This window comes from Linderina pennispora (genome assembly GCF_002104995.1).
Source record: "Linderina pennispora strain ATCC 12442 chromosome Unknown DL89scaffold_1, whole genome shotgun sequence".
NCBI classification, from domain to species: domain Eukaryota; kingdom Fungi; phylum Kickxellomycota; class Kickxellomycetes; order Kickxellales; family Kickxellaceae; genus Linderina; species Linderina pennispora.
In genome coordinates, this window is record NW_024468249.1 from 2,265,954 (window position 1) to 2,277,987 (window position 12,034).

The 12,034-nt window shown below is 55.4% G+C and overlaps 3 protein-coding genes across 3 annotated transcripts; all 3 read right to left on the reverse strand.

The window, feature by feature from the left end:
- Positions 1 to 13: 13 nt before the first annotated feature.
- On the reverse strand, positions 14 to 4,139 carry DL89DRAFT_290095 (uncharacterized protein; the record flags this gene model as incomplete). Its single annotated transcript, XM_040890045.1, has 3 exons — positions 14 to 2,545; positions 3,320 to 3,409; positions 4,038 to 4,139. 3 exons carry the CDS (start codon positions 4,137 to 4,139, stop codon positions 14 to 16), a joined length of 2,724 nt encoding a protein of 907 aa, XP_040747783.1.
- Positions 4,140 to 5,402: 1,263 nt separating this feature from the next.
- Positions 5,403 to 8,155, reverse strand: DL89DRAFT_290096 (uncharacterized protein; the record flags this gene model as incomplete). The annotated part of the gene is made up of 8 exons (XM_040890046.1): positions 5,403 to 5,473; positions 5,520 to 5,587; positions 5,674 to 5,787; positions 5,834 to 6,096; positions 6,139 to 6,158; positions 6,192 to 6,465; positions 6,497 to 6,721; positions 6,752 to 8,155. 8 exons carry the CDS (start codon positions 8,153 to 8,155, stop codon positions 5,403 to 5,405), a joined length of 2,439 nt encoding a protein of 812 aa, XP_040747784.1.
- Positions 8,156 to 9,342: 1,187 nt separating this feature from the next.
- DL89DRAFT_273787 (thiamine diphosphate-binding protein) lies at positions 9,343 to 10,973 on the reverse strand (the record flags this gene model as incomplete). Its single annotated transcript, XM_040889106.1, has 4 exons — positions 9,343 to 10,071; positions 10,335 to 10,449; positions 10,593 to 10,705; positions 10,857 to 10,973. 4 exons carry the CDS (start codon positions 10,971 to 10,973, stop codon positions 9,343 to 9,345), a joined length of 1,074 nt encoding a protein of 357 aa, XP_040747785.1.
- Positions 10,974 to 12,034: the final 1,061 nt, after the last annotated feature.

Genomic DNA, 12,034 nt, shown 5'->3' on the forward strand with positions numbered 1-12,034 from the left:
ATTAAAAACCTATTCAGAGCAGCTCCGCGCGGACATGCAAGCCAGAGATAAGATACTGCTCCAGCTCATTGACAACCTGCCTGCCGACAATGACGACGGGCATAGGAATTTCGCCCAGCTCCTCGGCGTGATGCCGGTGGCGCAGATCATCAGCCTGAGCACCCAACGGGCTATCCGCGGGACGCTCCTCTGGCATACATTTACCCATCATGCAGAACCAGCGATCCCAAATAAACCGGCTGCGAATGGGGGAGGCCAGATCGTCGCGAGTCCTGGGGCCCATGCGCGCAGCATCCACCAGCAGCGCCTGGGCACCAGCCCTGGTCGCATACATTGCCTTGTCCCACTCCGAGCAGCCGCCGCCATGGCGCACAGCGACAATTTTGCCCCTGACCATGCGCTGCTCACGCGGCGTGTATTGCTCGCAGCCGTACGCCGACGACGAGCTGTACAAGTGCAGCATGATCACGGTGGTCGGCTGCGGAACCAGGTACGGCGGGTGCCCGCGGTACAGCGCTGGCTCAGCGAACGATGCCAGACGGCCGGCGAAGTCGCGTCTCCGGTGCCGGTCGCCCTGGCGCGCGTGTGCACCCCTGGGAAGCAGGTCACTTGCGCTGCTGTGGGCACCGGGGGTTGCGAGGGCTTCATGATTTGGCGCATCCGCATTGTACATGGCCGAATACTGCTTGCTCTCCGTCGTTGCCCTGCCATCCACGCTGTCGTTGTGAACAGGCAGTGCCCGCACAAACTCCTGCAGGGCGTCATCTGTGCTGAGCCGTACAATAACGTAGTCGGTCAGGACCTGCCCAGCGCCATTGGTGATCACCAGCTGGCGAGTGCCGGGCATCTGCTCATGCTGTGCGGCTTTGGCGGCGTACCCGCGCTGTTTGGGTCGCGTGGACCCCTTCATATTCCTCTGTGGGTCATGCGCCATGTCCTGCTGCTGCTGTCCAAGGCCCTCGTCCCACACATCCCGTAGCAGCGGTGTTCCCGAGCGCGTCTTTGGCCTCATTGGCACATCCCACGCCATTGTGCTGCGGCCCTCAGCACGCGAAACCAGAAAGTTCATAAATGGCATCTGCCGCGTGTTGGGCGTAAGCCAAGTATCGGCTCCATTGGGCGGCTCCCGGACACAATAAGCGTCGGCTGCCGCACCCAGCTCCCCGTACAATGCCGACTGCCAGACATTGTGTCGCTCTGCCAGCTCTAGCTGCAGCAGTGGTGCTACACACATGGCGCCGCTCTCTAACCCCAACTGCAGCGCTGCCTTCAGTACCTGTGACCTGTCGGCACGTCCACTTGTCGCCCCATGACGTCCATTGTTTGCCAGCACCCCGACATTGTAAAAGTCTGAACGGAGCGGTAGCGTCTGCGTGGCAGTGTTGACCACCAATGAACTCAAATACTGCCGCTCCTTGATCAGGTGCCGCGGTGCTTGCACAAGGGCCCGCGCCAGCTCATGCTGCGTGCCCAGCTGCTGCAATGGACTCTGCGCCCGACTTGATCGGTTCCCAAACCGGATCTGGGTACCACCAGGCAGATCCAAGGTATTTGGCTGCCGTGGAGTTTGGGTTGCATTGCTGGCATGGCCTGCAGAGCGCCGCCCGAACTCTGCAAACATGGACCGCGGGATCGGACATCTGCGTGGATCTCCGGCAAGCTCGCCCGGAGTACTGCGGGACCCGTGACCGCCAGTGCCGGTGTAATGTCCGCTATGCGAACTGTGTGCTTTGCCGATGGCGATATCCGCCGACATCACAGGCATCGGAAACATGTCATCTGGGTGCACTGATGCGAGTTTGGTGCGGATGTTGTCGATGTGATAGAAGAATGGCTCGACAGCTGCCGGTGCATCCTCAGAGTGGATCAGCTTGCGCTTTGCAAACGACGACCCGGCTGGGTACTGTGCCGATCTGTTGCTTGGGGGCGAGAGCGGTAGTAGTACATGGCCCTCAGTGGTAAACACGTAGTTGTTATCAAGCGAATGCAGTGGATTCTCGTCGTCGAACAGCAGGTACAGGTACTTTAGCGTCTCGCTAAGCAGGAAGCTCTCCATGCGCTCCTCGACGACGTGCGTATTGACATTTTGCATAGATGCATATCCGCACTCTGTACGCTGCAGGGCATTTAGATCGCGTAGCACCATCTCGCCAACATCCAGGTAGAACGGATCACGCGTTGCCCTATATAGAAAGTATGTGCTCTCGACAAACTCGGGCCGCAGCGGATAGAACACAACATCCGTTTCGCGCAAATACAAATTGTACCGCTCTGGCATTGCCCGGTACCGCCTCCACAGGTGATAAAACAGCAAGTATGCTGATTCTGCCCCATCAACGTCCCCTGCTAGAACCATCAGTCCTGGAAAGTATGCTGACAGCGAATCAACCCACGTCGACGCCACCTCACCTGTACGCATGTCCACGTTGTAGAATGCGTGGCCGCCGACGGCATCTCTCACATAGCGCATCAGTGCACTGTACGACGCCTCGAACGTCTGCAAATATTGTGTGTCGCCAAAGTAAACGTAGCTCTTGAGAAGGTACTCATAGAGCGAATCGACGCCAGGCACTTATACTAGCAACCGGCGTTACCCACTACACAGGAGGAGGAACACAAAAGTGGCCGACAAAAGCGTCGTCTGTGTAAGTACGACAGGCAAGAAAACCCGTGTGGTGCTGATTATTTGCACAAAGAGCTGCTCGTGCCACATTGCTGCAGATGCGCAGTGAGCCCAGCTGCACCAGGCGGCATATTACGCGATTATCTCAGGACTGCGTGGGAACCTCTTTAACACAGGGCCTGGACACTGAGCCGACGGGCCACAGAGAGCGCTTGGTTTGTGGACACATTTCGGAAGGAGTGGACTGTTAAGGAAGCTGCTAGGATGGCGTTATTATGCCCGGCCCAACCGCGTGCCATGGTAGTCCCTTGCGTGCAATGTTTTGCTGCACTCGCTGCAGAAAGGGCTTGTGCGACAAATAGCCACGCCGAATCGAACCAATGGGCGATTTTTTCGGCATTGTCCGAAGCTTTCTACAGGACTATGCAAAGCAGTCCACTGCCCAATGACTGCTGTGCAATACATCGTGCTTATTCCGCCCGGGTTCACCCCACCACCGCCAAGAGACCCTGGATGATCTGGCAGTCTGAAGGACGATCCAATCAGCCCCGCGGCATACTTTTCGCTAGTCCAGTGGGCCGAGCAATAAAAAACAGCTTGCCATTGGCGTTATCCCTTTGAAGGCAAAAAGATCAGCCAAATGGAGACAGCAGTCAATGAGGCCTAGTGTCCAGTAGGGGTAAACCCAGTCCTTACCTTCCGCTGCTCCAGATTGTACACGTTCCCGAAGAGGTTCTTCTTCGATCTGGCCAACCACAGCTCATTGAGCGCCTGCCGGGCGACATCCTACATTCAAAGAGGATGGAGTGACGTTTGCTTAAATTTAGTTACCTTGTCCTACCCGTACCACAAAGTGACTGGTGAATGCCCGCCTGCAGTGAAGGTGTATGATCTGCTGCTCGGAAGTAAGATTATGCGGTTGGCAAATGCACCCCGGCCTCAATACCAGAGAAGCCATTTCACAGATGCAGAGCAAGTCCATACTCTCGCCTCTATACCCATGCACACAGACACACTCAAGCGCGGGATGCACAGTGTGCAATGTGTGCTCCGACTAGCCATATGTATGCACAGTGTATGCACAGTATATGCCAATAGCCAACATGCCAACCTGCACTTGCCTCAAATATCGTCTCATTCGTTAGCCGGCTCAGTGTGCCAAATTCCAGCAGTAAGGTGCCAAACCCTGCCGCGCATGTTTCCGGTGTCTCGCCGCGCAAAAAGCCGTATTTCAAGTTAGTCTAAGGGTTGCTGTCAAAGACAGGCTCGCACTCTGGACAGGTTAGTTGTCAAGCCGGTTTTTAACGCCACTATAACCACTCAGCTGTTGCCCACTCTGCCCGATGCTTGTGAGTATATGGCCACAATATGAGCAGCACGCGCTTTTCGTGCGGCACTAATCAGGCCAACTTACCCTCGGATAGGGAATCCCGTTAGGCGACGCTTCAAACGCCGGCAATAGGCGGTACGCAAGGTCCCGGGCTAGACCGAGAAGCTCACCGTTATATCGAGCCATCTTTGTCGATCCGCATCCCGAGAGTATCTTTCTCATCAGTGGCGATAATATGCGCGCTGAGCAGTCCACCAAGCATCCGAATTGTCACCTCGAACACCTGGACGTGGCTGTCGACGTCAAAATCGGGTAGGAATTGTATCGTTTTGGCTACAGGCCTTGGCAAATGCTCGCCTGTCGCCTAGAACAGCCAACGAATCGAGTGTATCCACCAGCGTCAGCAGGTAATCGCCCAGCACATCGTTCACATTAATATTTGACCTAGTGTTGGGTGCAGATCGTGATTAGCTTGTGCATCCAGCGGCCCGGTCAGCACAGTCTGCTGACTGGTTGTGCGGTCTGCTAGCGGTCTGCGCCTTTTCAGTTCACTTACGGATCGGCTCTATCTCGCCCACGGCCCTGGCATGTAACTGGGTTAAGCTAATAGGGGAGCAACTGATACATTGGTCAACAGGAAATAACGGGCATGAAATGCATATCTCGACTACCCGCAAACTCGCAACGCTGATCTGCTTACCTCGTCAAACGGAAATGCGTAGTCCATGTATCCATTGTAGGCATGGTAAAATGACTCCTATAGCCGTGAGTTGTTTAATGGCATATCGTCAGAAACCTCCTACAAAAAGCAGCCGTAGCCTACGCAGTATATCGTGGTCCTGCCTACCTTCACCTCATTCCTACAGAGTCCGCAGCTTGCAAATATTAGTTGGACTGCTCCTGACCTCCCTCGCGGTATCTATCTCTCCTCTCAGTAGTAGGTGCATGTGCTATGTACCTAAGCTCCAGTCGTCGCCTCCGGCTCATTCCCAATGCATGCGTCGAATGCAGTGCTGGCAGCAGAGCCACCACTGTTGCCACCGCTGTGCCTATGCGCATTTCTAATAGAATAGCGAAATTGTCGGTGTAAAGAGCTGGGCAGTTGGGTATGAGTTTTTTTTTAATTGCTGAGGAAAGGACAACCAAGAGGTGAGTTACTGCATATCAGTTGCAATGGGCTTGCTCGAGACAGCGGCCAAACGACCGGCTAACTGCTCGCAAAAAAAGCGCAGGGCCAATCAGTTGAGACAGCGTCATCAGCGGCAATGGCTGGTGTCCAAGCCTGCGCGCCATCAGGAATACCCGGCACTTAGATACATGAAATGGGTTTCAACGTTTACATTGTGTTGGATGCTGCGCGACATAGAGAAAGGAAGAAACCAGCATCCGCGCAAGAGGAAAAGCAAGAAAGCAAATGAAGAAAGTAAAGAGACTGAGTGGTTAAATGAGCTAATACAGCGAAAGGTAGACGAACTCTTTGATCAGCAGAGGTGCCGCGTTCTTGGTTGGAGGCGGGACCTCTATCTCGATTCAATCGGCACCAACTAGGGGCGGTGCCTCGTCGACCATAGGAGTCATGCCGGGCCGCCATGGCCTGCTTGGTCTTGTCAGCCATGTCGTCATTCTTGTCCTTGCTGCACGGTCTTCGTCATCATGGTTCTTGGCTTGTCATCATTGGCCTTGGACTTCTTAGGCTTGTTCTCGTCAAGAGCTCCTCAACGCCCTCGCCTTGTTCTTGGCGTCGTCCATAACACCCTCTGCCTTGTTCTTGGCATCGTCCATAGCACCTCTTGCCTTGTCCTTGGCATCGTCCATAGCATCCTCTGCCTTGTCCCTTGGCATCGTCCATAGCACCCTTTGCCTTGTTCTTGGTGCCATACATGGCACCCTTCGCCTTGTTCTTGGCGTCACCAATAGCGCCCTTCGCCTTGTCCTTCGCTTTGTCAGCAGGACCACTCTTGGGCTTTCCATCCTCATCAGGCCGGCTGTTGCTGTCACCCTTATCCTTCGCATCCTTCATATCCTTCACATCTGCTTTGGCACTCTCAGCTGCCTCCTTGGTCTTCTCCTTGGCCTTGTCAGCCTCGTCTTTGGCCTTGTCCTTGGTCGTCTTGGCCTTGCCCTTCAGCTGAGCGTACTTCTCCTTGCTCGGTCTTGGCACCCTTTTTTCGCGGCAGCCACCGACTTGGTAGCGAGACTCTTCCCCTGCGTGGTGGCAATGTGCGTGGCGACGTGGACCATATTTGGAGATGAGCATGTCACTGCGGATGATAGCATCAGAGATGGACTTTGCGATCTGGCGCTCGATCTGCCTCTTGGCGACCGATATAACCAGCGGGATAGCGAGACCGCTCAGCACGTTGTGCTTGTTGTGACGCACATCGACATCAAGGCTGTGGATCTTGACAGCGACCTTGGCAATGTCGAACTGGCGCTCAGGGTACGTGCGGCTGCTGTCGAGCTCGGTGGTATGGTCCTCGAGCTTCTTGGCCAACTTGGCACCCTTGCCCGACTCGTCGATGCTCGACTTTTTGTTTATCGACATGCGCCTTCTTCTCGCTGGTATGCAGCATGCGCGTCTTGACCGAGATATCCATGCCACGGCCACCGATGACCATGTTGGCAATGCCCTTCTCGGCAATCCTCGGAATGCCTGTCTTCTTCTTGACGTAGAAGGCCACATTCTTGGCAACACAGTTGGCACCAGTGATCGTGTGGTAGAAGAACTGCTCGCTGTCGAATCCCATGCGCGACTTCATCGCGTGCTTCTTGTGGAGGAGTGCGGAGCGAGGGTAGACCTCGGTGTGCGAGTCGAAGCTCATATGCTCAGGGACGAAGCGCTTCAGGTCGAGCACAATGTTGTCGGCAGCAAACTCCAGATCCTTGTTCTGCCCCGCAATACGCGGCAGCGGGACGTAGCGGATCGACTGCACCAGGACAGGCAAATTGGCCAAGGTTTCATGGGTCAGCGCCTTCATGTGCTTCCTCCAGGCGTCGCCCTTGAGACCCTTTCCAATAACCGCATACGTCAGCGCCTTCATCGAGTCGGTGTACTCCTCGATGACAGGGTTCTTCTTGACTGCCTCGATATAGTCCTTGGACTCGTTGGACAAAGTGTCAAAATGCTCGCTGGACTTGGGATCAAGCAGCTCCCTACTGCGATTCAGTATGCTGGACCCGCGCTCGGTGAACTCGTCCATCGACAGCTCCTCAGGGTCAAGCGCAACGGCCCACTTGCTAAACTCCTTGGCGTCACCGACGAGCTCACGAATGTCCTCGCGTTCGTGGTAGTCCTTGCCCAGCAACTTGAGCGCGGAGAAGATGGGCACCACAGAGTACCCAGCTCCCAGGTTCTTGAGCACATCCTCAAAGCGATTGCGGGTGTCTATCATGTCTTCCTTGGCTGCATGGTCCTTGACAGAGCCCTTGGCGTCCTTGGCCATGGCCTTGCTCTTGATATACATGGTGGTGTACAGGTTCGACATGGAGGCCATCGACTTTTGGACAGTGTCATCTTTGCGCGCCTCGACAATAATACCGCGCAGACGGCTAAGCAGAGGCTTCAGCTGCTCCTTGCTCAGGTTCTTCTTGCCCTTCGCGATAAACCCGGATAGCTTCTCTTTGGAGCTGGAGGCAATCATGGCAGCGGCGGCGGCGGCGGTCATCTCGCCATCACGCACCTTCTGCGCAAGCGGAGCGACAGCGTCGTAGGCATCCTTGCTGACATCGGTGCCCGCCTTCCCGAGCTCCTTCTTGATCTGGTCCATCTCCTTTTCGGGCGCCTCAGCATCCTTGGCTCCTTCACCAAGAACAGACTCCTTGCCCCTGATGGTGTCGCTGATCAGCTTGGACGCATCAGCAAGCACCTTGCGCAGGCTCTCGGACGTGGCAATGCCCTTGGTTACGTTGACGAGATCCTTGCCGTAGTTGGACGCCTTCTCCTTGGTCTCCTCCGAGGGCTGCTTCTTGGTCCCCTTCTTGACCTTGTCCATGAGCTTCTTGCGGTCGTCGACAGTCTTCCTGCGCATTTTGCTGAGGTTGGCAACGATCCGCTGTAGGTTGTCGTCACCGTTGACCAGCTCGATCAGCTTGATGCTGGCGGTGTTCGACCTTTCAAGCTTGTTGACAACATCCAGGCCGGGCTCAGTGGTCGTGTGCTCCCTCATTGCTTCAAAGTCGATACTGCCCATGGCCTTGGTCATGGCTGGGGTCGAGGGCAAGCTGCCATTTCCTATTTGGGCAAGAAAATATTGAGTTGGGATGTGGCTTTACTGCATATCAAGCGATAGGTATCTAGTGATGCAACGTGCACCTGTCCATTTTTTGGCCAGCATATGAAGGAAAATAGCGGTCAACTTACTTGACATCATTCAAAAAACCAAGCACATAGTCTTTCTTGTTCGCAACAGTATCAAGCCTGCCTTGGGCCTTGCCGATGCTGGCATCAGACCTACGATACTGGTCGACAAGCTCCTCAAAATGCGCGCGCGTCGAGGTAGGCTTGAAAGTCTCAGATAACGGACTAAAATCGTCGCCGGGGTTAACATCCATGATGCTAGACCGGCGACGAGACATGCTCTTCGCCCTGGACATGCTAGAATTGTCGGGTGGTGGAGCTAGGCTTCAGATCCCTGTTTGCTGCAAGTAAGGTAAAAGAGTAGTGAGAAAATAGATTTTGAATATTGGCTCTATGGTACTGGTAGTGGTAGATGTTGCGAAATCTTCAGAAGGGGAACCTCAACGCTAGGGATTTAGGGTGCAGGGAAATATGACTGGGTTTTTATTACAGCTTGCTTGCTTCCATTCCACGACGGCTTTCCAAGGGGCCGCACTGCGATCGCAGTCATATATTTGGGCACAATCTGAGCGCACGAGCTTGTTTGCGCACGTCACCGCCCGTGCCAAGGCAGATGGCACAGTATGTGGGTACAAGCGATCTGTGTTTGCTTGGCATTATTGCGTATTTGTAGTCTAGACACTGGATCGAGAGGTGTCGGACTTGCAGCGACTGTCAGCGCTATGGTAATTGGCGCCTGCATGGCTCTGCATCCGGAGACGAAGGACTGGGTGCATCACTGAAGCTGTTTCGCATGTGTCAGAGCGCCTGTCTAGCTATTCGGTGGCATGCTATGCGTTTGATAGAGGCACGAGGCCTAGAATCCGACGCTTGGTTGACCGGTATTTGTATACAGGTGCTTTTCTGATTCCGCAGGATAGCAGTGCGGCCGTTTCTCCCGAGGCTATGCGTGCTTGGCAGAGAAAGAAGCGTCGTGTTCTACATGGAAACAGCACCGATGACGTGTTGTGCCCTTGGTATACCAATTCAGGTGGAAGGGTGAAAAATGTAGTTTGGAGAGAGCACAAAAGGATATTACTTTAAAGCTCGAATTTACTCGATGTTGAGGACCCGCTTGACCTGCTTGTAGATGACCTCGGTGTCGGGCAGGGCAAGGCTCTCGAGGTTCTGGGCATAGGGCATCGGGACATCGGCACCGGTGACACGGCAGACCGGGGCGTCCAAGTAGTCAAAGGCCTCCGACTCCATGATCTGGGCCGACACCTCAGAGCCGACGCCGAATTGCGGGAAGCCCTGCTCGACGGTCATGAGGTGGTTGGTCTTCTTGACCGACTTGATAATGGCGTCGAGGTCCAGAGGACGGATCGAGCGCAGGTTGAGGACCTCGACGTTGATGCCCTCCTTGGCCAGGAGCTCGGCAGCCTCCATGGCGAAGGCAACCGGGCGCGAGTAGGTGACGATGGTGAGGTCAGTGCCCTCACGCATGGTCTTGGCCTTGCCGAGCGGGATGACAAAGTCCTTGCTGGCCATCTCGGCGGTGGCCGGGAAGCTGGTACCGTACATGAGCTCGTTCTCGAGCACAATGACGGGGTTCGGGTCGCGGATCGCAGCCTTCATCAGACCCTTGGCGTCCTCGGCGTCGTACGGGCTGACAACCTTGAGACCGGGGATCTGGCCGTACCACGAGGCGTAGTCCTGCGAGTGCTGGGCACCGACACCGGCGGCGGCACCGTTGGGACCGCGGAACACAATGGGGCAGCTGGTGGAGCCACCCGACATGTAGTAGGTCTTAGCGCCCGAGTTGACGACCTGATCAATGGCCTATATGGCGGAAATTCATCACAGGTAGGTTAGCAGCATATCACAGCGGGCAACAGCAGCTGTTTGAAGAGCAGGAGAGGCAGACGGGATCAGCCATGAAAAGAGGCGAATTTAAGGTGCGGTCATTTTCTCCCTTGCTATACATGCTGATCGTTCCCGTCTCCACGAAAACAGCAAAACGAACAGGTCCATGCTGCAGCTGCGGTGCCTGCAAACAAGATCGGATTCCACGCCTCAGCTTGGCTGGTATTGGGTGAACTTACCTGCATGGCAAAGTTGAAGGTCATGAACTCGCAAATGGGCTTGGTGCCGTGGAAGGCAGCACCGACGGCAATACCAGCAAAGCCCATCTCGGTAATGGGGGTGTCGAATAACGCGCTTGGGGCCGTACTTGTCGAGCAGACCCTTCGAGACCTATACATGTAGAGCAGGGGGTAGCTGCCGCTTAGTGGGTGCTGAATCGCATTGCAGCACATGCCTGTGAGGCTGGCATCGCTGCAGGGCAGTGTGCTGTTGATTACGTTACCTTGTAAGCACCGTTGTACTGCGCGACCTCCTCGCCGAGGAGCCAGACCTTCTCGTCACGCTCCATCTCCTCGTCGATAGCCGCGTTCAGGGCCTCACGGACAGTGATCTACTTTGCGAATTGGCCGAAATTGAGAAAGGGCTTGCATAAAAAATTAGTTGACACGGTCGGTACTCGTGTGAGCTTGCGTCTGCAGGAGAACCCCACGGGAGCTGTGCCCGAAAAGCGTGCGGATCGCCCTCCTTTTTTCCTCGCTTACCTGCTCACCGGCAACGGTGGTGTTATAACGGATGGAGCCAAACAGGGCACGCGGGCTACGCGAGGCCAGGCGAGCGGCGGCCGGCGTCTTGAACAGCGACTTGAGAGCAGCAGACATGTTTTTTGTGATTGGAAGGCTCTGAATTTGTAACAAAATTGAGAGGTGAGCAAAATAAAGATAAATTCGACAAGGCGAGAGAGAAAGGGGATAGTGTGAGATAAAGGCGGGACTGTCTTTGAACAATTTTTTAAATACAGTCAAAACAGCCTGGATATTTTTGCGCCGCTGTGGTGGGGGAGGAAGCGCAGAGCTCGCACACGCCCGTTGAGGGGACAGCGCCAATTTTTTGCAGGCGCTTTGCCCAACGCCTGGTGCCCCTCACGGCTATTTGAGCCAGTCGCTGACGGGCAAGCGGTGGAGGTTTTTTGTCGTATGGCGGGGCGCTCAATAAAAAATCCGCTCTGCGAAAAGCTGGCCAGGGAAAATTGCGTTGGGGAGAAGAGCCCTGGCGGGCGGTGCTCAAGGAGACAGCGGCTCAAGCCAGCCAGCACCAGGCCAGAGCGCCCAGCTATCACGCACGGGACGGCCCTTCCGCCTGGCGGGCTGGAAAATAGGGGGTACCCACTTACCATGGACAAGACGTGACCGCCGGGGTGCGCTTGCGCATGTGCATGCGAAAAGCTGGATGGAAGGCGGGATGTGGGAGGAAGGGCTAGAGCGGTAATTTTTGCCCCCCCCACTTAGGCGCCATCCGCGCGAATATACGACAGGGCGGTTAGGAAATGGGCGCTTGGAAATCGGCTCGCCACAGAGTTGGCTATGCACACGAAGCGGAGCGTGCAAGAACACCTGCCGTATAGAGAAGGCAGGGATCGCCAAATATCCGCCACTACTTGATCTCGCCCTTTCGCCCTCAGTCTGGGGTCATCGCGGAACCGGTACCTGCCGGACGGCTCCCGGGCAGCTCAGCAGGAAGAGGATCAGCACCAGCCAGGCATTACAAAGCGATCCTGGCGGGGGATGTCTCAGCCATCACAACCTGGAGGTTTGCCCTCGGGACCGAAGAGACACCAGAAGCCACAGAACCGGAAACCGACACACGTGGCGGGATTATCTGTGGATTATTTTATATCAAATCACGGCATGCTGTCATCTCGGCCAGCTCCTCATCTGTCCAA